The 24,144-nt window shown below is 40.9% G+C and overlaps 1 protein-coding gene across 8 annotated transcripts in view; it reads left to right on the top strand.

The window, feature by feature from the left end:
• Positions 1-21,013, top strand: part of meis2a (Meis homeobox 2a) — a 93,124-nt gene extending 72,111 nt beyond the window's left edge. For 3 of the 8 annotated variants that reach the window (XM_028000202.1, XM_028000201.1, XM_028000204.1), the window contains exons 10-12: positions 11,109-11,167; positions 12,724-12,834; positions 19,098-21,013. In XM_028000202.1, the coding sequence (XP_027856003.1) occupies positions 11,109-11,167; positions 12,724-12,834; positions 19,098-19,390 (463 nt within the window). In that variant the 3' untranslated portion in view covers positions 19,391-21,013. Of the gene's footprint in view, positions 1-11,108; positions 11,168-12,723; positions 12,835-14,019; positions 14,112-19,097 lie in introns of all 8 variants that reach the window. The other 5 variants (XM_028000206.1, XM_028000207.1, XM_028000208.1 and 2 more) reach the window with 3 other exon arrangements.
• Positions 21,014-24,144: the final 3,131 nt, after the last annotated feature.

Below are 24,144 nucleotides of genomic sequence, written 5' to 3'. Positions count from 1 at the left end.
CACAGTGTCATCGCCGCTTCTGCCAGCAGTCCCCTCCACAAACAACAGCTATTTATATCACTAGCCTGCTGCTTGGCTTTTTAGCCCTAAACTCTGCTTCTGATCGTCCCATCCCTTCGGTGTGTGTGCGCGCGGGGGGGTGTGTGTGCTGAGGCGTATGTATGTCAAAGCAGTTATGTGCAACCGAAACGGCGATTAATTATTCAGTATGGGAAGTCAGAGGCAAGCTGCCTGCATTTAACTGATGACTCTCGTGGTCACAAATAGGTGAATTCGGAAACTCAGACATCTTTGAAATGTGCACGATAGAAACCCCTTGCGCCCTGGGAGGAAAGTAAAACGGTGGAGATTCTTTTTGGAAACATGTGCATGTGTGTGTATGCACTGCAGAAGAACAGATTCTGCATTCAAACAAAAAAAAACAAAATAAGGAGCATCCGGTTCTGCTCTCTACTACTAGCGAATTCACTTTTAAATTAAGGAAAACAAACAGTTGCAAATCCAAACAGTGCATTTAATTCTGCAAAAGGATAAGTGTTGCTATTGGCGGGACTTTTCTTCTCTTTAAACTGAATCCATTGTAGTCATAATGGAGAAAAAGAGGGAAAGATAGAGATGTTTGATGTGTACCAAAAGAAATAGATTGGCCTTATTTCCTGCCTGGCTGCTGAAATGCAGACACTTGTGTTGCCTAGACGATGCAGGCAATTGACACTCAATTTTGTTTGAAATATCACGCCTCTATCATGTCATTATCAGCCTCCCCTGGTAATCCACAAAGCCACCCTGTTTGATATCTGACAATAAGCGGGAGTCACGGAGTCACTGAATCTCTCACTCGATTACCAGGCACAGGGAGGAAAAAGAGGTTGAGAATAAAAGGGAGCATAAGATGACAGAGCAGGAGACAAAGAAAGGGGTGAATGAAATAAGAGATGGAAAGATAATGCAAGAGAGACGGAGAGGCTTAAAAAAGCCACGTATTTGTATGATAGCGGGGGGGAAAGTGTCTGAAAATGGAGATTATAACTGCCCTCCTCACACAGGCGTACAGAGGTGGCATTGTGTGGGGGACGGGGAGGGAAGGGTGGAAAATGTGGGCAAGTGGGGTGGCACACTTCCCAACTGAGAAAGTGAGGTGTTCTTGTAAAAACACCCACTTATCTGAAGAACGCTGATGGATAGGCTGGTGTAATGATAGTCTCTCTACTCCAGTGTGTGTGCGTGTGAGAGAGAGACAGTTTGTGAGTAAGCCTTTTCTGGAGCTGCATGAAGGCAGGAAGCCCTCATCCACTCATGAGGTGAGAAACTGGCTCCTGAGGAGTGAACCTTACCTCCCAGTGCTGACAGCCTCTGTCATACTCCATGTGCTGCAGCCTATTACAGGGGGCTAATATTGACTTAGCCACACTCAGAAAACAACAACAAAAAAACTACCAAACTGTTTGTACCATAGATTTAAGGCAGGCAGAAAATATTGCTTGCACACATATACACATTATTGGAGTGTTGCTTTAACAGAGTGGGTGTTCATATGGAAGTACTCTCCCAATAAGTAAGGTGGAGGTCAACTTTTCTTGTAACTTCCTTATCTACAGTGACTTGTCAACACTCCACACCCATTTGTCCTTTTTCCATTTTATCATGCTATAACCACAGTCTAAAAAGTTTGGGGGGCGTTCACGTTCACCCCTTTGACTTTGATACCCCTTAGATAAATATGAATCTAATCAAATCCCACATCTGTGTAGTTTAATCTCAGAATGAGCACAGCTCTTCTGTGAAGGCCTCAGTAAACATTAGTGAACAAAAAGCATCATGAGGACCAAGGAACATAGCGGACAGTTCAAAAATAGGAAAGCGTACAATTGAAAATGTACTAAAACATGGCTTTCCACCTGATCTTCAAGAGGGCAGGAATCATAGAAGCAGCCAATAGATGCACAGTTTCTCTGGAGGAGCTGCAGAGACCCACAATAGGAAGTGAGGCAAGAAGGAAGTCATTGTTTAAAGAACGCTATAAGGAGTCCCACTTGCTGTTTGGCATGTTGCATGAGGATGACACACCAAATATGAGGTGCTGTGGTCAGATGACATCAAGGTTATTTGTTTTGGCCTATATGCAATGATAGAAAAGCAACACTGATCTGTTGATTTTTTTTTTTTTTTTGGTAAAGGAATGAGAGACCAGGTTGATGACAAGATAGGAGGAGCTACTGTGACTTTCAGTTTCAAATAAACGCCACATTAACAAAATAAATATACTGGGGTTTGTGGTTGTAATAATAATTAAAAAAAAAAAAAGTCGAAAGGGTGTGAATACTTTTGGGAGCTACAGTATTAACGTGCAGAAATACTCTCTGGCAGAGGTACCAACCTCTGAAGAATAGAAGGTTAATATGAGAAAAAAACCAAAGGTCAGACTGGTAGAAAGAGAAAAAAAGATGTGAGGCTGTACTTCTTTCTTACATCAGAAAAACTGGTAGAGCTAGGGCAGGTTAGCCACGCTAGGTTGCTACAATAAGGCCTCTTTCATACAGGTGTGTTGACGCCTGGGGCAGACTTGGCCCCAGTCCATTCTATTCACCTTGGCTGATTTAAACAATAACTATCATATCTCTTAAAGGAAAAAGGAGGGTAAAGCGTCAAGCAGGAGATGCCTAAGAGCTGTGTCGAGGCCAAGAAAAACCCCCGCTGACATTGTCAGAGCTTGTTGGTGCTGTGGTGAGGAAAAAAAAGATTGTTTTTTCTCTCTTTCTTTTTTCTAAACCCCCTCTCCATCATAACCCCCACATTTTTTTTCCTCCTCTGCTTTCTCACCCTCCACTTCTGTACTAGATTGAGAGTTTTTGTGCCGTAGGACAGAATGTGGTGAGGAGACAGAGGAACAAAGTGCTGCTGTGTGGAGCAGCAGCTGCTGCTTGCCGGATCAAAGGGGCAACAAGCGTGGTCTTCCTGGTCCGACACTTCTCTGGAGGTGTTTGACGGACAGTCAGCAGCTGGGGCCGCACAGCCCGCCCTGTAGGGGTCAGGCCGCTGGACTACAGGGCCCAGAGCTGACATGCCCTCTCTGGACAAGGGGAAGAGGGGAGACGGTGCTAGATGGGGAGGGCAAACAGCAGCAGGGATGTCTATGTTTATCTCGTTTTGTTGTCTTTCTTTCTCCTTTAAAAGACAGAGACAGTTTAGGGATTTCTCTTTAACTCATTCGTCGGTGCTAGCCTCGTTTTAGACTTAAACCATCAGTAGCCAAGCACCGCAGTTCACACTGCAGCGCTCCAGCTCTGCGATGCAGAGGATCAGAGCTGGAAAAGGGAAAAGGAGCACAAGCGTGCCGCAGTGCTATTGATTTATTTTAATTAGCTCCTCGTTAAATCCTGTCAGTTTCCAACACAAATATATAATTCTTTGTCTGATTTTCCACTGGAGTCTTAATGACTCGTACTCCCCGGGTTTCTGAGAGAAATGACTTGTGTAGCTCGACTGACGGAGCAATGCAAATGTTAGTCATATAGGGCAGAGGGATGTTGGGGGAGGAGGGATGCCGCAAATGGGCGATGAATGGAGTAATAAAAAGGAAAAGAAAAACAGGTCAGTGAAAGTCCATGGAACAGAGGTGAAACAGTCCCCCTTTCAGACGGAGACAAAAGATTGTGTGTGGGGTTGCGTGGGGCGCTGTGGATGGGAGAAGGAAAGATAGACGGAGGTAAAACTATGTAAACACAGTGGTTGTCCCAAATTTAGGCCCTCTCTGACGTTTCCAAAAAAAAAAAAAAAAAAACCTGCTCCTGCCTCATTCTGCTTCACATCTGCACTAAATCAAACATGGGGGTGAGGTAATGTTCACCCGACATACATCCAACAACGACTCCTGCTTTAGCTTAAAGCGGAAAGTCAGGAAGAAAAAAAAATTGAGGATACGATGAGTTTGAAGAAGCTTCCTTTTTCTGTTCCAGCACTTCTCAAACTTTTTATGACCAGTACCACCTCGGAAAAGTCAGACTTGTTTTTTTTTTTAAATGCCACCATTCTCAAAGATTTTAATGCAGTCATACAATTGGATCTGGATCTCTTCAGTCCACAAAGATCCATTTACGTTAGAATTCAAAAGGGGGGGACAACAGAGGTGTCTCTTTTTTCCCCTCCAATCTAAAAATACAGCAATGACTGCCATGCTTATGAAACGTGTTGAACATTAAAAAAAACAAAGAACGTTTGTCTGCACTGTTCATCTCATTAAATTGTGTTTAAAGTGTGGCCCACAGACCATTTATGGCCCCCAGAAAGATTTTGTGGCTCCGCTATTCAAAGTTTTTACATATTTTGGCCCATCCGTCCAGGCGGTTGATGTAGATTTTAACTGACAAATTTAAGCCTCCTTAAAGTGAAAAATGTTAAGGCATTAATATTTTATTAACCACATTTTATGTTGCTTCCATCAAAATTTCAAAGTAAATCAGAGCACAAACAACCTGTAACATTTACTCAAAAGCAGACTTTTTTGCGCCCGTTCGTAAAGTTGTGAAAGCAATAATGACTCACATCCTGTACTTGTTGCTGAGAGCAAACTAAAGATTTTGCTATACCCCAAAAAAGTGAGAAAATTGTTTTGTTTTTTCTTTTGTTTTCTGCCATTGCACAATTAAGTTATTTTTGAGCAGGTAAATAAAAAAATCAAGAAAAATCAAAATAAAGTTTTGTGTTTTTGATTAAATGTTTTTTTGTTTGTTTGTTTTTTCAGGCATGCAAGTAACTTAAGGTTGAATTACAGTGTGCTATAACCTTTGCACATCAGCTCATTAAATCTTTCACATACACACTCAGTGTGAAAGAGTACTTTACTTCATACTGGTTATTCTAGAACTCTTCTCCATAGTCTTCCTCTTTGAGATAAAGTGAAACAAAGATAAATGTGAATGAAACCTTGACGTTTCCCTCTACTGTTGCTCAACATCCCTGTTAATTCACTCTTCTTTTCCACCTCAAACAATGGATTCCATTGATGACAACATAACTTTTGACTCTCGCTAAAGGCAGGCCAAGAGCCTCTAGGGGTACATATACCTCAGCTTGAGAACCATGGATCTGTTCCTAATTGGAGATGTGAAGCCTGCAATCTTGATTGTTTATGATAAATTTGGTGGTCCTGCCATTTCAGCGTGGTGGAAATCTTACTGTATATGTAAATTGTTATGGAGATTTTGCTGGACCTTAAGAGCTGATTATATCACTGGTGTTGACACTACAATAGATCAGCTCGAAGATGCAGTAGCCCCAGTATCTGACCAGACCGTAATTAGTGTTTGCTTACACCTAACACACCCTCTTCATGGGGTTAATTTGCATGCACTTCCTGGTCAAAGGACACAGAGTGATTGGCCGTTTCAATAAAAGAGGAGATCAAACTGAATCCTTCCCTCTTCTGTTTCCAGTGAGCTGTAACTCAGTTGCAGGCAGTTTGGGATCTTTGTTTTGGGCTGAAGCGGAAGTATGGAAGCAATGAGCCTTAATAGGAACCAGAGGACAGTCGTGTTTGCAAGCAGTGATCATGGATTGAGCTCAGCACATTCTTGTACAGATTGTGTTGCATGTAATCTTCCTACAAGGGAGACAGAAAGGGGCCTTGGAGACTGACTGACGAATGGAAACTTCTACTCTCTTCCTTGGTTTTTGAGTTTAGAAAAATGGGCATGTTCTGGTCAACCATACAGGCAATAAACTGTCAACATCCTTGTGTTGAAATTTCCAAGCCACAATCTTTTGGAAGTTGCGCGTAGGCGCGTTCAGTGTTTCTCTGCCTCATCCAGCGTTAGCTGTGACTCGCTTTCCTTCTTTCATCACAAACTCGTCAAACGAGTGACCCTGCTCTTGATTGGCGGGGTTTCGTCTCCCTCCCTCGCGCTCTCGATCTCTTGGCTGTGCTCCAGGCTAAGGTGGTTTGGCATGACAATTTTACAGCGCAGGAATGCTGACAAGACGACAGAGTTACCAGGTGTGGCTGCAAGTCAGTTAAGCAGAAACAAGGCCTCTCTGACTGACTGAGATGAGGAAATAAGAAAGAAAAGGGCAAGCCCCGAGTCAGACAGACAGGTTTGCACTGATTACATCTTTAAACTTCCAGTAACCTTCCACAGAATGTGTCAGCCTCTGTCATCTTGTGGAGTTTCTTTCTGCATAGAATAAAAATATAAATCAGTACCATGCAAAAAAAGTATTCAAATCTCTAGCTTTTACACATTATGTCCAGGTATGACAACAGCTGGACATAATGTGAAACGTGAAGAAAACGATTAATGAATTGAAAAGTGTGCCTTTATTTTCAGTTTGGTTTACTCTCATTTCCCTTTGTAAAATCCAGTGCAACCAGCAGAAGTCGCCAAGTAGCAAGCAGAGAACTAGCAACGTACATCGCTATAAATCATATAGAATCAAGATTCTCTTGTGTGACTTGAAAATAAATGTTTGCCGATGTTCGCTGTCTTGTCTGATTGAACTTCGGCTGTTTTGAAGTAAAAGAACTATATGTTAAAAGTTTTAGTTTCTATATGAGCAAACCTGTTAGACAAGCCACAAAGTATTGACTCAAAGGCACAAGCACAAATGCATTACACACTTTTCAGATCTTTCTTTTTTGAAAAAAACTAAAATATTTGAAAACTATAGATCATTTCCCTTCTACTTAATGACCGTCTGCAACTTTGTGTTGGCCTGTCCGAATAAAGCCCTCAAAAGCAGAAGTTTGTAGTTATAACACGATGAAATGTGAGAAAGGTCAAAGGGTACGAATACTTTTTGCAAGACATTGTAAAACTGGGAAGTCTTTAATTTTCCCATGTCAAAATATGCACTAACATACAAAGCTGGACAAGGTAGTTAGCAGATAAAAAGCTTTCTGTGAAGCCCTCCACCTCCTCGTGTGAGAACAGATATTATTAACCAAGCATGCAGTGTTGATCCAGCCTTGTGGAGACCCTGTGCCAAGTGGACTCCTGCTGCCCTGGCTCCATCATTCATATCTGTCTGTTATTTTCCTCTGTGACTCACAAAGACACAACAGTCAGGGCCCAAAGCAAGCCTACCACTTCATATAATGGAGGAACCGGGTCCTCCGTCATCAAGTGGAGATGCGTGTGTGTGTGTGCGTGTGTGTGTGTGTGTGTGTGTGTGTGCGTGCGCACGCATGTCTTGCACCGTTTAGGGGGCACGTCAGCTAGAAGAGCTACTGTGAGCCAGTTGGCAATATGCTGCGAAGAATGTGCTGACATGTGCAATACACACAGCAGCTCGGGTTCACGTGCACACGCGTTCACGTGCGCGCTTCTCCAGGTTTTTTTTTTGATGTGCAACATGAAAATGTGTTCAAGGCTTATTGGCTGGACGACATTAGCTCCTTACATTAAACAGCAGTGGAGCTGCTGCTGGCCCCTCCTGCGGTGTTGTACACATTCTGAGCTGTATCCCGATGAATGACCTCCTTATGACCCCTAACCCTGGCTTTAATTATTTGTTTGAAGACAGCATGGAGTTCCCATGCTGAGAGGTGCTCTGTGTACCCTCTGTGTGCATGTGTGCGTTGCCGCTCCTGCGCACTAACACTGAGCAGAGGCAGGCCGTAATAAGCCGGACCACCAGATGTAGATAATAAAACACGAGCTTTAGGCTGGAGGTTTGAAGCCAGTGTTTCCCCCCTGAGAGTCTTCTGTGTTCTGATTAGCCTTCGGACACGCCGGCGGTGGCTGCGGTCGTATCCATGGTGGCTATGTGTCGATTTCCAGCGAGTACGTATGTTTTAGCGAGCGGTTTAGGAATTCTCGCTCCCTGTGGTCAACCTCTGTGAGTCTCTCGGGGCTCCGGGCTCATCCATCTGAGTGTCCATCCAAGCTGACTTGCCATCATCTCTAGAGGATTCTGTGTTGTTCTTAGCACACTCCATTAGCTGCTCACGGGTTGAGGGAAAACATTGTTATCAAGCCAGAGTCTGATAATCTCAATTGGCTTTACTCAGACTGATAAAAGGTGCTTTAAGGCCACAAGAGGGGGGCCACGGTCACCCCTCCCGTCCCATCACTGCCTTCAGTGTACTTTTTTGCCTGCTGGTTACTGTGGCAACCCTAAATCTAAGTCTTCGTGGAGTGATATGGTATTAGTTAGAGCTGGGAATACTGACAAAAATGAGACCCATATGAGAAGCTGACTTTGTGGGAAGTACTTGGATATCTGTTTGTCTTCACAGCGGTGAAGTGTTTTCATATTAAAAATGGCCATTTCAATGAGAGCAAACATTGAAACCTTATTTCCTGTGTACTTTAGGTACAACATTTCCTTTAAGAAGTTGGATAAACACAACACAAACAACACTTTTTTTTTCCTTCAGAATATATACGGAAAATTGAAAAGGGTACTTTGATCCTACTGCTCCGCTCTCTCTGGAGAAAGTCCTCTGCAGTCACTGGAAATCATACGGTCAAATTCAGCACCTGGGTAGAACGTTCCTAATATTACGTGTTTATGGTTATGACCCAGAGTGGGTATGAATGCACATGGTTGTGATTTTCAGCCCCTTGGTGAACGTAGAAAGGGAGAAGGCAGGGCATATATTTTGGCACGCACCGTGCTCAGCGCTTAAAGCAGGGGCGGTGAGGTTCAGAATTATTGCTTGCTTTTCGAAGCTAGTTTTTCTTCTTAGTTTTACTTTATTTGTGTAAAGGGACAATGCAAATTCTTTAACAGGCCGTGTAAATGTGCCAGAGTTCCCTATTTAGGCTTATCACCATTTGTAGTTTCTGTCTGGCTGATGGTGCAAAACAAGGTTAAAACATTAAGTCACATGATTTGTTTTGGGAAAAAGTCTAATAACTAAAAGAGAGACAGAAGAAAAAATTAACAAAAAAAAAAAACATGGCTAATATGCAACAGTTATTAATTTATACTAATGATGGTTACGAATGAGCTGCTCTGGCTAAGTTTGTGTGTGTGATCTTACAGTCTTCTCTAGTTCCAGCTCTCATGATCATTTTAATGCAACATATTATATATTGATAAAATATCCGAGTTTCTTAGGATGTGCAGATGTTTAGTGCAGATGACTAAAAATGCTCCTTTACAATATGCGTTTGACTTTAATTTAATTTTCTAAAGCTCATTTATCTAATATTTTTTTGCATCGTAGTTTTTAATGATAATGTTCAACTGTTCATACAGTTTTATTTTTGGGACATGATATTTATGTATATCTGTAAAGCTACAGTATTTAAATAGTTTCTTATGTATCTGAAACTCATCAAACTTAATTCTCTTCCCAACCTTTGTTAATAAAGTAAGTTGGGAATTTTTTTGCAGACCAAAATTTTTGTAATCATCTACTTCCAATAGTCTCCTTCCTGCTTCTGTACGTATATTTTCTGATAACAGAAAATAACTTATAGCTTGCAAACATAAGTTACTAGAGAAGACTTTAAATTAAGAAAGATGCCTCCTACTATATGGACACTGTCTGGTTTTAATTTCTTCAGTTGTTTCTGACAGCAGAGCTTACTTATGATTTATCTGTTATTCTGTTGAAAAACCTCCTCTGGCCTAATTTAAGTCCCCAATAATGCAAAGGAATCAAATGATTCCCAGTCTAAGTACGATTCACCTCCTTCATGTTTTTCTTTTTTTTTTCCTTATCCTCATATGGATGTGTTTCATCTTTTTTCTCTCAGGGGCTCACAGGACCCCTGTGTACCTGCACTCTGGATGCCCCCTGGCAAATGAGTGCCGCGTCTCTCTTTTCCCAGCCGTGCATTTTGTACATTTAACCATGTCACTTTGAGCCGGGCAGATTACAGCCGTTTAAGTTCATTGGAGAAGGTAAGGGCAGGTATCAGGGCTTCATGGGGGATTAGGAGCCCAAATTGGTTCCAGCTCTCCCTTCCTTCTAATGACCAGTTCTTTAGCCATATTGATGGTGCCGTGGGCCTGTATGTTAGAAGACGGACGTGAATCCCCCCCCCCTCTCTCCCTCTCTCCTGCGTGTTTTTTTGAACCAGCATGCTGGACAGCTCCAACGTGATCTGAAACTGTTGTTTAATGTCAAACACATGGTGTTACCTGCGAGACTACGGCCAACTTTTTTTTTTTTTTTAGGTTTTTTGAAAGCATACGTGAAAAGAAAAAACGGCATTGGAAAGGGGTCAACGTTTCACGGAATGTCGAGAGCTGGCTTGGTTTTTGTGACCATGCACCCTGCTCTTGACAGAGCCCAAGGCACGTCATTCGAAGTTAAAAAGGTTGCCCCTGGCTGGCACTTACCTCCCGATGACCTCTGGCTCCACGCTGGTAAAGCCACAGGAGCAAGGCCGGCCGGGAAGGCTTTGTGGAGCTGCACTTATTCGCTGCTGTGGTGGTGATAAAACTTCAGACAGCCTAATTGATGGGCTCACTGACATAACAATACCTCGTGAAAGCACGAAGTGGCCCATGCCTGGTCCTCATTTCTAGACAGCTGGAAGGGGAGCAGAACCCCCTACAATGCAGTCAGAGAGGGGGTCCCACCAAGGGGAACTGTTGCAGTGGGGGTAAAACGGTGGGATGCAATGAAAGGAACCATTTGTGTCCTGCAATTTGCTCACAAAGAAGCCGACGCACAGCAAAATAGCATTTGGAGAGACCAGCATATACAATTCTGTATGCTCTGTGTGGGTAAAGTTGGTATTTGCTGCATAGAGCTGGCTGAAGGTGTGATTGAGAGACGAAGAGGGAGAAAGGGATGTGCCCAAGCCTCTGTGCCCAAGCTGCACTTAATACTTGAGGAATGTCTCCCCAATGCCCATAGCAACCAAACGTAATCAAAAGCTTTATTAAAAGAGTGGGGAATAGATCATATGGAACATTAAAAGTATCCCTCACTGGGTTCCCAAGTTAGCACACAATTGCCCTTTTGTTTGTTTCTGTTTTGTTGTGTGCGCCTCTCTCTCAAGGACTTTGTGGCTAATGTTGCCATTAAGTCATGCAAAACTGTTTGTCTTTGTGGAGGTCTGTGATGAATCTTGCTGAGTGTGAAAGAGGGGTTGATTTAATGTTTATTTCTTCTCTTTGCCCCCCTCCCCCTTCTCTCTTTCTGTCAGGTTTATTAACGCCAGAAGAAGAATAGTACAACCCATGATCGACCAGTCAAATCGAGCAGGTAAAGAAAAAAAAAAGCAGAAGGATCCAGCCAACCTGCACGAAAGTGTTCTTAACCCTTGTTTCCCCTACATGAACACATTCAAAAAAATCATGCCTTGAACCCAGATTTTTCAACATTACACCCCTTCACCTATTAACTCTTTTAAAAAAACATTTCTATTCACTCTGTTCATTCTCTTTTCCCCTCTTTTCAATGTGATGCTCTAAAATGTTGCAAGCCATTTGCTGATCTACTCTAATTGGACATTTCCCAGTCTTAGTGGAGAGAGGGTTATATTAGCATTCTCTGTGAATTACTAATTGGACACAAGAGGAGTGCTGGAGAAGCTAACAGCAGCTCATGAGTTATCTCCTTTTTTAGTCTGTTTTGATTTGATTTAGGTTTGTTTTTTTTATTTATTTTGCCTGGGGTTAAGTAGGTTTACATACTCTCACCTTCTGCACTAGTTTTATGTTCCACTTCCTCTGCAATCCCTCTTCTGAATTATGTCTTTAAGTATTAAGAAATCCTCTAAACTGTGAAAGCGTAAAATTTTAGTAGGAGAAAGAAGAGCTTGAGTTAAAAAAAAGCCTATACAAACACATGTGACATGTATACAGATGCATTGTTACATTTCTTTAAATCTTAATGCCACAAACTATATACAATACCTGAAAATTCAACAAACATTTAAGACTGGGCCTAACAAAGAAAACAAGCAGCAAGAGCTACTTGTGTGAGAATGGTTGGTTGAAAAAATTCACTCTGGTAGCAAATCTGGTAGTGATAACCTTTAAAAACTTGCATCTTGAATTGACAGCAATGAATGGTGGCTAAACAAAATACTGTCTTGGGAGGTGAAATGAAATCTAGATTTTTATTAGTGAACTGTTTTTAAAACAATATATTATTTTCCTTTAACTTCAAAGTGATGTGCTGCTTTGTGTTGGTCTATCACTTAAAATGTCCAATAAAATAAATTGATGTTTGCTGTTGACTGAGACAAAATAGGAAAAAGTTGAAGGGGTCTGAATACTTTCACCAAGGGACTTAGAGAATACAGCCAATCATAACCAAAACCAGATACAACTGAGCTAACTGATGATTACTGCTGAGCTCTGTGGGATCAGATAAATCATTCATACCAGTGGATAATGACACATCCTATAGGTCAAACAAGTTCAGTGGCACTGCATCTCTTGTTTGTTAGAAAAGAAGCGCATGCTATAAAAAGCACATGGCTTATTTTGTCCCTCACAGCAACAACTCCTCTCATCCTGTCAAACTGCACGTCCTCTTCTCTTGCTTTGAGAACAATGCATCTTCCTTGAGCATGGTTTTCAATGACACCGACAGCATGTACGCACAAGTGTGTGTGTGCTTGCATGCATAAGGACCCACTGTATGCGTGTTTGCATGCCACGTGTCAGTCAATGCAGTCCACAAACACGAGCACAATGTCTTACAGTATGTTTGGGCTGGAGCTGAGACAACTGCTGATTGTCTGGTGTGTTCTCTTTTCTTCTCCCCCTCCCCCACTCCCTTTTTCATGTCCACGTTTTGACTACAATCAGGTTTTCTTCTTGATCCTTCAGTGAGTCAAGGAGCAGCGTACAGTCCAGAGGGCCAGCCAATGGGCAGCTTCGTGCTGGATGGTCAGCAACACATGGGGATCCGACCAGCTGGTAAATGCATCATCATATATCTATTTTTTTTATCTATCTTTCCAACACCCTTGCTTTACCGTCCATTAGCTTCACTCTTGGCTGTTTTGCGAAGCTGAAGCTCACTGATGTGACTCACTGAGATGTAGCCAAGCCAGTCTAGGAAAAGTCCTCACAACTAACCACATGAACCACAATGACAATGTTTATTCTTCTTACAAGTCAACTTCCCTGCATAGGAAAAAAAAATCCTTGGAAGTAACCACAGTTAAATCTAAGATGCAAAGCAACATGCACAGTGCCTTTAAAAAGTATCATCATCAAAAGAATAAATGTTTTTTTACATCGATATGTTACATTTTTAGGTATTTCATTCAGGTTTTATGTGATCAACACAGAACAGTGCGTAAATGTGATGTGGAAGGAAAGCGATATGTGATTTTTGACATTTTATACAAATTAAATCTGAAAGGTGCGGCGTGTCTCGTAGTCGCTCTGATTCCACTAACTAAAACACATTGACACCGTTGCCTCCAGAATTCTCCAAACCTTTAAAATAGAAATTAACACTGTACATCACCATAAACACACCAATACCATTGTAAAACATGGTGGTGGTAGCATCATACGGTGTTAATTAACAATTAGCATGATGGAGTTGGTTTTAGGAGTTATAAAGATCCATAACTCAAGTGGTAAAACTGTTATGAAGAAAATGATTTTCTTCAATAGAAACAGCAAAATGTGTTGATTTGAAGATGGATTTGTCAAAGACAAGCAGATATTTCAGTCTTTAGATATACAAAGTATTTAAAGACATTTCCTATAAGACTTGAAGCTGTAATTGCATCAAAAGATGCCCAAATACAATTGTTTAAAGCACATTTTAGATATTTATTTGTAAAGGAATTAAAAAAAAAATTCAAGTATTCCTTCAAGTTTTTATTATACACTACTTTGTGTTGGTCTATCATTTAAAATACCCCTAAAATACATCTAGGTTTGTAGTAGCAATGTGAAAATAAATGTAGAATGAATTCTTTTTCAAGGCACTGTCAACGCGCTTGCACTCTTCCACCTCTGCTTCATCATTTCCATCTTAAGCTAACCAACTTCATCCTGTCTATCAATGGGTCTTCTTCAGTCTTTCTGTGATTCAAACTCCTGCTGATCCTTTTGTTTCTGGCATTTATCTCCTCTCTCTAGGGCCTATGAGTGGAATGGGGATGAATATGGGCATGGATGGGCAATGGCACTACATGTAACCTCCATCTTGTAACGCAAAGAAAAAGGGGGAAGTAAGTACTGGGAATTTCTTTGTTACATGTTTTACTGTTGTCTCTAGGGGGCGAGTCAGGGTCAGATTTTCCTCAGAATTCCTTTCCAGCTGAACAGCACGTTGTCTTTTTTACGGCAAGTTTTCATCCCCAGCAACAGTTCTCGGCTAAATGTTTTAGCAACATGCTTTAAGTGTCAAAGTGGGAGGGCAGAGGATGAATTGGATACTTGTGAAAAAAGTGGGAGTTGTCCTGAGATGGCGAGGACCCCGACTTGTAGACGCCAGACAACAGGGGACAACAACAGGATAAAGAAAAGGGAGGCGGGGGGAAAACAACCTTGCATGGCATCCACAAATTTATTTATCACAATAGCGCCATCGCTCTCCTCGTCGTGGACAGCCAATGCAAATGTTGGACATTTAGGGAAAAAATAACATCTCCTGGGGAAGGGGCTGACAGGGGGAAATTAAGCAGGCTCCAGTGAAGCGATAAAGAAGGAGAAGTGAAACTGTCCTCCGAGTGACATAAATCTGTCTGGGGAAGGATTGATGCCCAAATTATCTTATATGCAAAGACGGGAACACGGCAGTACATTATAGTCCCTGAGCTAGATATACGGGCTGTGGGTGACATGGTCGATCCTTCAATGGGGATTTGCTTTGAGATGGGTATTGGTAGGAATGAGCGTGTGGGGGAGTGGGGGGGGTGCTGTGTGTTTTGATTATTTTTTACTGGAGGGAGACAATTTAAGGGGGCCACTGTAGGGGCCAGCAGTGACAAGCCTGACCTGGGACTCTAAGACAGAAGACACTGAGATAAATTTAAATGGTTATTCATACAAGAATCTATTCTGTATCCAAAATAAAGGAGATCTCTAGTACACATATACACACACAGGCTGTCTGTGTGACTGGTTGCACACATCCGACACAGCTACAGTAGGGAAAATAAGTATTGAACATGCCAATGTTCAATACTTATGTTTTTCTAGTGGGTCTATAGAGATTTAATTCAAACCAGATGTCAGTTACAACCCAATTAATCCACACATAAAAGGAAACAAAACAAAACAGTCTATAAAGGGTGTGTTATAAAGCGGAATAGTGCAAGGAAAAGTGTAGAACATGCTTACTAAAATGTGTTAAATACAGAAAAGAAAGGCCTTTTTTGGGCATGAGAAATTCGCGACAGCAAGTCTTCTGTATGCAGAAACTAGCTGCATGCGTTATTCAGATGTGATGCTGACCCATTCTTCCGCCCAGTCTTGGAGATTCTGGGGATCTCTTCTACGCATTCTGGTTCTACAGTTCTTTCAATCAGATTCAAGTCAAACAAACTGCTGGGTGATTTTAGGAGCTTCATGTTCTTTCTCTAAAACCACTTGAGAGTTTCCTTGGCTGCATGTTTGGGATCATAATCTTGCTGAAAGATCCACTTTTTTTTCATCTTCAGATTCCTATCTGTCAGGCCGATCTGCCGAAAGACAATCTTGCACCATATTTTTGAGATAATATACATTACGATTCCTCCAAACTTGGGACTGACAATGACATTATAAGAGATCAATGTTGACATCATCTGAACATACTTTATCTTCCCAGTACTTCACTAGTTTGTCCAAATTTTCTACAACAAACTTCTCCTGAGCTTCAAACACACTTTTTCTTCATCAGTGGAGTCAGATGCTGTGAGCATGTATCGAGGCCTTGATGGTCCTCTGATGGAAATCTTACAGAGAGAACCTGGCCATGCCTGGTTTATTTCAAAATGTTCTTTCCTTTTATTGATTCTGGCTAAAATCCTGCTCACTGGAACATTAAAAAGTTTAGAAAGATATCTGTTAAGCATGTAATTAGAAATAGTAAAGCTTGAAAGGTCTTGAGAGGGCTCTTTGTTTTTACCAATCAAGATATGCTTCTTATATGATATCTTAAGAATAAGAGACCCTTCTGGGGTAGCATTAATGAATCTGGTATTAACTAGCATCAATAGGGATAATTGTTTTCTGCATATTGACAATTTCAGATGATTTCTTGGCTTTTGTTAAAGTTTTGCTTTTTTTTCCCTTCATTTGTTCAAATCATATTTTTTGGCTTTCCATTTTAATACATACAGCTTGATTAATGTCTCTATTTGTTTTGATTTTAAATTGCCTTGGGATAACTTGAGTTTACCCATCCCCATTACAGATAACCTTAACGTATTTAATACTTCTTCCCCCCCACCATAAATGCCATTCTGCTACGGTGCTGGCATTTGAAAAATCAAGACTTATCACATCCTAAAGGAAGCACGGCAGAGCAGATTTTATTTAACACCCAAACTCCCTTGCTCAATGGGGCACAATATAATAACACTTACCTTGATTAAAAGAATCCTTTATATGTAAATGCAGACTGGATTTTCCAAAGGGTCACAGCAGCAATTCTTCCGACAGAGATCATTTCACCCCTCCAGTGCTGGCTTTCTTTCTGTCTTTAGAACGACGTTCGGTCTCATCCCCTCCTGTCTCCGCTAATGGCGCCTGAAAAAAAAATGAAAAAAAAAAAAATCAGGAAGCAATGTTCCCTAAAACAGTCACACAGAGACAACATTTGCTCAGGTTGACTAATTCTTAATATACGTCTATATAATTTTGAGACGATTTAATTACGTAACATATTTTATGCTTCATGAACAATTACATTAATAGCTTAATACAGAGGAATATTACCCTCTCTTGATTTGATTACACAGCCACACAATATGGTATATTTGGTACTTAATTATGGCCAGCCATTGAGCAGGACTACTGTGCCATAACAGAAATGCAAAGCCTATTCAGGAGGCAGGCATGCAGAGATGGCAGGACAGGGGCCCAGTCTGTTCCTCAGTTATTGTCTTCAGATGGTTTTACCACTCTTGTTAATAAATGGGGGGAGTGGAGGGGGCTTTCGGATCTACTTAATGGAATGACAGCAGCTTACAAGAGAAGAGATTACCAGTTTACAGTGTCAAAAAACATCTGCTGGGCCTTTTAACAGGAGCTGATCTGGGTTATATGGAGGCCGGGGGCCCCCATCATGCCCTCCCATCCTGAATATTTTATTTATTTTACGACCCAAGTAGTGAGATTTTAAAACGGTAGATGGCACAGGTTTCAACTGATGAGACCGGCTATCAGTCGGGGCCCTCTCCTCTTCCTGCCTCCACTGGGGCCTTCCAGTGTCACTTCTTAATTGTGGTGTACTAAGGTGGAGGAATGCAGAGAGCAAGCATGCCTGGTGACCTTACAGTGACCTCTCCTCTCCTATTACGGCTTCATTCCCCCTGAGGTTCACATTACAAAGCAGGGCCAGCCCAGACCCAGTCCCACCCCAAAAGGCCCCCTGGCTTCACAGAGGCCTCCCGCTCGCCCGCCTCTCCCCGCAGGTTCTGGTCCTCCAGACCATCAGCGCTCTCACACTCTAGTCCCAGACTCCAGGAGATGCAACCTTCCCCCCTCCAGCACATCTTCCTCTTTTCTTTCTGATTGCAACAAACAGTCGGATGAAAAGCCAAACAGCGGCACTGCTGAGCCAGCTCTGTGTCCTGGGTGCTGTCACAGTGAGAGAGATGCCAGCATGCTGAGGTCTCCACACATATGAAGTGGAGACCATCTTAGGGGACATCACCATATCCACCTCCTTTTCCCTTTCATTCTCTGCCTGCTTCCTTTTATCTTTGTTACTTTGTCTCGCTGCGGCTTCCTGCTCTTGCTGATCTTCCTCTACAGCATGTTGCAAAAGTATTCGGACCCCTTAAATCTTTTTGTATTACACCCACACACTTCCATGTGTTTTATTGGCCTTTTTGAACGTATGCCAACTCAAAGTGGCGCACAGCTGTGGAGTGATGGAGGAGCTCATGATTTTCTTCAATTTCTTTTTTCCCATGATGAAAATTGTGGCATAACATTTGTATTAAATCTCATTTACTTGGATACTCTTAAATAAAATTCATCATTTAGTGTCGGGATAAATACAGCTTTTCTGTAAACACATTTAGTGATTTGTTCGATAACATTAGAGGATTAAGTGACAAAAAATGAAGAGCGATTAAAAATGACCAAAACAAGGCAGCCTACATGGTAACTGTGGAGCAGCCGTGGACGTCTGTTAAGAGGATCCAAGAATCTTGCAATCCAAAAAACTTCCTTTAATAGAGGAGTGGCAGTAAGAAAGCTGTTGTTGAAAGAACACCAAAAATCTTGAGTCTTTTACAGTCTCTAACAGGTTTTTCTTTAACTCTTTTTCTATTGACAGCTTCCCCACACCATGATGCTGCCACTGCAATTTTACATCAGAGGGATAGTGTCATTTTAATTCCACCTCCACAACCATGGGCTTCTTTTGTGTTGACCTCAGGCAAACAATCAGAATAAAAATATGAATTTAGAAAAAAGGCTTAAGCGTTAAACCTTTTCTTCTCCAAGGAATTGTTAGCCTAAAAATTCTCTGTTTCAACAGACAAAATGAGGCCTGATGTTCACGGTTTAGCTGATACAACTTTCTGAGCCCTGAATTATTTAGCCTCTTCTTTAAGGGATTTCAGAGTAAATATGTACTCGCAGAGACTTGTCCCCGGGGGAAATTGCTACTAAATTCAGCCGGAGAATTGACTGTTCCACTAGTAAAAAGTATTAGCACTTCTCCACATCAATACCCCTGCTCGGCTTTCCTCACATCCTCCAGGACCGCCGCTGTCTGTGGATCGCTTTCCAACCTGAGACCAGACCACAACGCTATTGGGCATTGTAAACCACTCACCATGGACTAAAATAGCCCGGCGCAATAATGTCTCTCTTTACATGCGGAGGCTAAAAGCTCTGTAGTCACACACGCAATGTCATAAAGTCTGCTAAGCTCTCTGTTGGCAAAGTTGAGGTTAAATTGAATTAAGGCCTGTTAATGGGGAAGGAGCGTGTCAAAGCTGCAGTTTTATTGACTCCATGAATACATTTCTCTCCCTCTGTGTTTCCCTCAGGTCTGCCAGTCATGCCAGGGGAGTACGTACCTCAGAGCAGTCCTATGGGCATGAGCATGGGCCCACCCACCTACTCCAACCCTCATCAGATGCCTTCTCACCCATCGCAGCTCAGACCCGGACCACCACCTCGCCATGCGTACCTTACCGATCATCCCCACGCTCCCCACACCATGCTGATGCACGGAGGACCCTCGTTGCACCCAGGAATGACCATGTCTGCACAGAGACCCCCTTTGCTCTCACCCATTGACCCCAGTACTGGAGGATATGGCCTGGACATCCACGCCTAATAGTAAAGGGACGAAAACAGCAGCTACGACAAGAAACACTTCCAAAAATAAGTAAAAAAAGGAGAGAAAAAGAAGAAAGCAGCCCACTATAAATCCTATTTTGAGACTATTTTTAAGAATAAAAGTGAACCCTTTTGACCAGAATTTGACACTAAAGAAGCAGAATTCCAGACGAGCTGTGATTCTTTTTTAAAAAATATTGTCAATTTTGTTACTTTCATCCAAAAAAATAAAAAAATAAAAATGGAGGACCAAGCTGACAAGAACACTTTGTAAAGTCTTGGGCTTTTGGTAAAGATCAACGCGAAATGTTTTGACATAAAAAAAAGGAAAAAAAAAAAAAAAAAAAAAACGTGCGATGAACGGACAGATGCGCGTGATGGAAAACACACACAGACACACTCTTTTTGGCACATGCCATGACACACATATTTTCATGTGACACGCTCTTTCAAAATGAGAATAATATCACCCCACAGAAGTTGAATAAAAACAAAAAAAGAGAAAGAAGCAGAAAGACTCCAAGAGTTATAACTACTGTAGTATAAAAAGTATAGATAAATAAGTTAAAACTTGTGCATTTTTTTTTGTTTTGTTTTGTTTCGTTTTGTTGATCACATGTTTTATGTTGCGCTAGTTTTAGAATTAAAGGTTAACCTTTTTCTCTCTCTCACACTGTGTGTGCTCCTTCCTGGAGAAGAAACTCTCTCGCAGCACAACACTAAACATGGAAAAAAAAAGAGGAAAAAAAAACAATAAGAAGATGGAACATCTCAACAAAGCTTCAAACCACAGAGGGGCAATCAGGTCCTCCCCCCTCCCTCTAAAAACAGGGCATGATGGGAAAAGGCTGCTAAAGGATTCAGTTTGAACATTTGTCATGCCCCTCTCTCTGTCTTTTTTCTTTTTCTTTTCTTTTGGTTCAAGGATGAATGTTTGCCCTGTAGGTTTTAAAGGAGAAAAAGGTTCGTTGTTTGACTTGCCCAAGCACTGGATTGTGTTGGTTTTTGTACTTTTTTTTTTTTATTTCAACTTTTTTTTTTTCTTTTGTACCCTGGACTCTCATTGGTTAAGAGCCTTTGGAAGGAAGCTTGAGAGCAACACTCTGCAGCGCTTTCTTCACGTGCCGGATTGACACAATTTTGCCATAAGGACAATAACTGACACAGATGTCGATTCTGTGGCACTGGAGAAGCATTTGATGGTTGATGCACCAAAAAAACATAAGCGGAAAAAGAGAAAAAAAAGAAAAAAAAACAACAACAAAAAAAAACAACAACACTTAAATTATGAACTCAATGCTTTTGGGAGGAAAAAAAAGCGGAGAGAATATTGTAACAAACTTCGTACAGAGTTCAGTCTATTAATTGTTTCATGTTAGATATTCTATGTGTTTACCTCAATTGAAAAAGAATGTTTTTGCTAGTTTCAGATCTGCTGTGGCATTGATATTGTATGTCCATGAATTCCTTCCTTTTTCAGCACGTGTTCCTCACTAGATGATAAGATGCCGTCTCCCTTAAGCTTTGTCAGAAATACATTAAATACTTGTATGAGGACTGTGACGTAATGTTTAAAAGGTGTTCAGTCACAAATGCTGTAATAAATATTTCATTTTTTGGATTTTTGTTAGATTTTTTTGTGTTATTACCTGTGTTGCATACAAAGTCGTAATGGACCCTCCCCCTCCCACACTCCTACATTTTAACAGAGCTCAGCTTGGTTGGTTAATTATTGTCGGGGTATATTGTTGCATGTTACATTTATTTTTGCACATGGTTATAAAAATACATCACTTTCTCACTTTGTTCCTGCGCTCTTCTTGCAATAGATTCCTTCACTGCTGAATGGCCCCTCTTAAAATGACAAAAACAAATTGTGGCAGAGGCCCATCTTGCCACGGCAATTTATTCAGGCACACAAATGTTCCCTTCAAATGATAAATAACTTTCAAATGCAAATGAAGGGAGCAAATTGCACAGCAAACTTGCCACCAAGCCATTTTAGTTGGAAATCAAATGATAAAAAAAATTAAAAAAATCTGACATGAAGGTAAATAAAAGTGATTGACTGTAACTTCCAGGTGATGGTGAACTTGAAGGAAAAGAGAGAGAAATAGAGAAATATTTTCAGGAGATTCATTTTTGTTTTACAGTGTCTAAATTTAAAAAAAAGTGGGGAAATAAGAATTAAATTATTTTGTGGCTGCTCCTCCCTGCTGTAGATGCCGAATAGTATTTTTCTTTTCTTCAGAATTATTAGTATAGAAAAAACAAAAAAAACACAGTAAGACTTTGCTTGGAGAATAATTGCCTCCATGCAGCCAGAAGCATGGCTGGCTCGCACCGTGTGATTCTACCGTTTTGCAGCGCCGCCTGTTGGCCGAATCTGTCATTGTCGTCTGCAAGTACAACTCAGGGCTGTGATAGGCTATCCCTTCTCTCTTTCCCCCCTTCTCGCTGCCTGTGTTTGCCTGCGGCCATCCAAGTCATAGCCTAAAACCACAAATGACGGCATTTCTCTGTCTGATTTTTTTCCACGTTTTTTTTTCTTTCTTTCTTTCTTTTTTTTTTGTCCTCTACGAAAAAAGTTTAAGCTTCTGCAATATGTGGTTCAAGGCTTCAAATAGACAAAGGAGGATTTAAAAAAAAATTTTACGGTAATTTTATTTTCTACCAGCTATGTTTTTTTTTTTAATGAAGCACACAATGCTATTGGCACAAGCAGTTTTGGTACAAATAATAATAATAATAATAATAATAATAATAATAATAATAATAATAATAGTGACTCAGTATTTTATTCATATGTTGTTTAATTATATTTAGTTCTTCTTCAAAAATCTAAATATAATGTAAATATATATATATATGTGCATTTTTACTAAAATGCTTTTCTAGGTTAGGCTTGATGTGTTTTTAATTAAACATTTTAATTTAAAACATTTACTACATTTTAATTTCGAATCTTAAAATGTCTAGTCTTAAAAAACGTGCACTTTCGCTAGAAATCTTATTACAAAAAAAAAACCCAATTTAAAAAAAAAAGACGGAAAAGGACATGGTTAACAGGATGATTTATATTTATTTGCAAATTTATTGTGTGTCCCTATGCTCTCTAAATGTTATAATGTTATTTATTTTATATGCTTCCCATAGGTTACAGAGCTTCAGTTCCACATACTACCTAGCAAACAAACAAAAACTGCAAATTTCTGCAGCTGCACCTACAAATCTGGCCTATATCTTTTATTTTATTTCCTATGCAAACATATTGGGCCTCGGCCACGCAGTTAAATAAAAAAAAAATCAAATGTTTATTTATAGGGTTTACGCAATAGTTGAGTTAACAAACATGTTTTTTTTTCTTCTTCTTTCAATAATTTATAACCTATTCAGCATTTCTGTTTCTCTTTATTCTGGAGGTTTAAGCGGAAAGGAAAGGAAATGCCGCTGATTTTTCGAAGATTATCAGTAAAAAAAAAACAAAAAAAAAAAACGTGAGTGTTTCTATAGATGGAGAGGATTTTAATATTAATAGTTTCTTCCCTTTCTTTTCTCTTCCCTCTCTTCCTCCCCTCCATCCCCGCCACCTCCTCCCCGAAGAGACAGAAGGTAGATTGCCTCTGCTGCTTTCCTTTTGCCGATTCGGTGTGACAGGGATGATGGATGATCCAGCCGAGCTAAACAACTCCTCCCCTTCATCTCCTCCCTGTCAAAGCCAGTCCGGGCTGCTGCTGCAGGAATAAAACAGGGAATATATTCCCTCTGCTCTGCTGCACAATGCAACCTCTTTGCGCTCCTTCTTCTTCTTCTTCTAATGTCGCCGCAACAATATTAAAAGTCCACACAATGAGCTGCTGCAACATGTTCATAATGACGCTCACATTATTGCCTTCTTCCTCCACAGAGAGAGCGAACAGAAGGCTGTTTATCTGTGTATTTTTGGACACATAAGTGCATTTTTTGAGCGAGAGGAGGACATAAATTTCTTGGCTGTCTCTCTCTCTCTCTCTCTCTTTTAAATCTCTGATTCGGTGGTGATCTGAGTGTCCTGCACTGCGCAGCTGCTTCTCCCCAAAAATGGCTTGCTCAAGGGGGACAGTTTTTAGCTTCTGTGTATGTATGCACTCTGTTACATGTGTTGTCCTCCTTTTTCCCTTTTTTTTTTTTTTAACATTTCAGCAGTTTTCGCTCCTCTCGCCATAAGGTGTTTCTATGACTACGTTATGCAGGCCTGCGTGAGCGGGTCAAAGGCGGGGGTCCCTGGGAGAAAAGGGCCGCATTGAGCTGATCATTTATCAATGTCAACCACATAATGATTCTCCCTGCAGTCCCCCTATTGATGAGGATAATTACATTAGCTCAGAGTGACTGATCAATAAAGCCCGGGGAAATGGTTTATTATAGCAGCACCGAAAAGGCTTTCTAAGAAGGAACTTCTTTTTTTTTTTTTTTTTTTTTGGCTTTTAATAAGAAGCAGGGCTGAGTTGTGCAAGTCAAAGACCAAACACGAGAGACGAAAAAACATTCAACCGGATACATTTTGTGAATTTGGCTAGAATTTATTTATCTTCTCTCCCCCTAGTTTTCTACTTCTCTTTATTATAAACAGCATCTTAACTTGAACTTTTGATTTTTTTTTAACGGAAACAAAATGCTTTTTGTAGTGTTTTTTTTTTCTTTCAAAATAGGAGAAAGGGCTTATTTCCCTCGTATCCCACGATACGAGGGAAAATAAATAAACTGGGTAAA

The sequence above is a fragment of the Xiphophorus couchianus genome, chromosome 19, assembly GCF_001444195.1.
Source record: "Xiphophorus couchianus chromosome 19, X_couchianus-1.0, whole genome shotgun sequence".
Lineage (NCBI taxonomy): Eukaryota > Metazoa > Chordata > Actinopteri > Cyprinodontiformes > Poeciliidae > Xiphophorus > Xiphophorus couchianus.
This window is presented reverse-complemented; position numbering and strand designations above follow the sequence as displayed.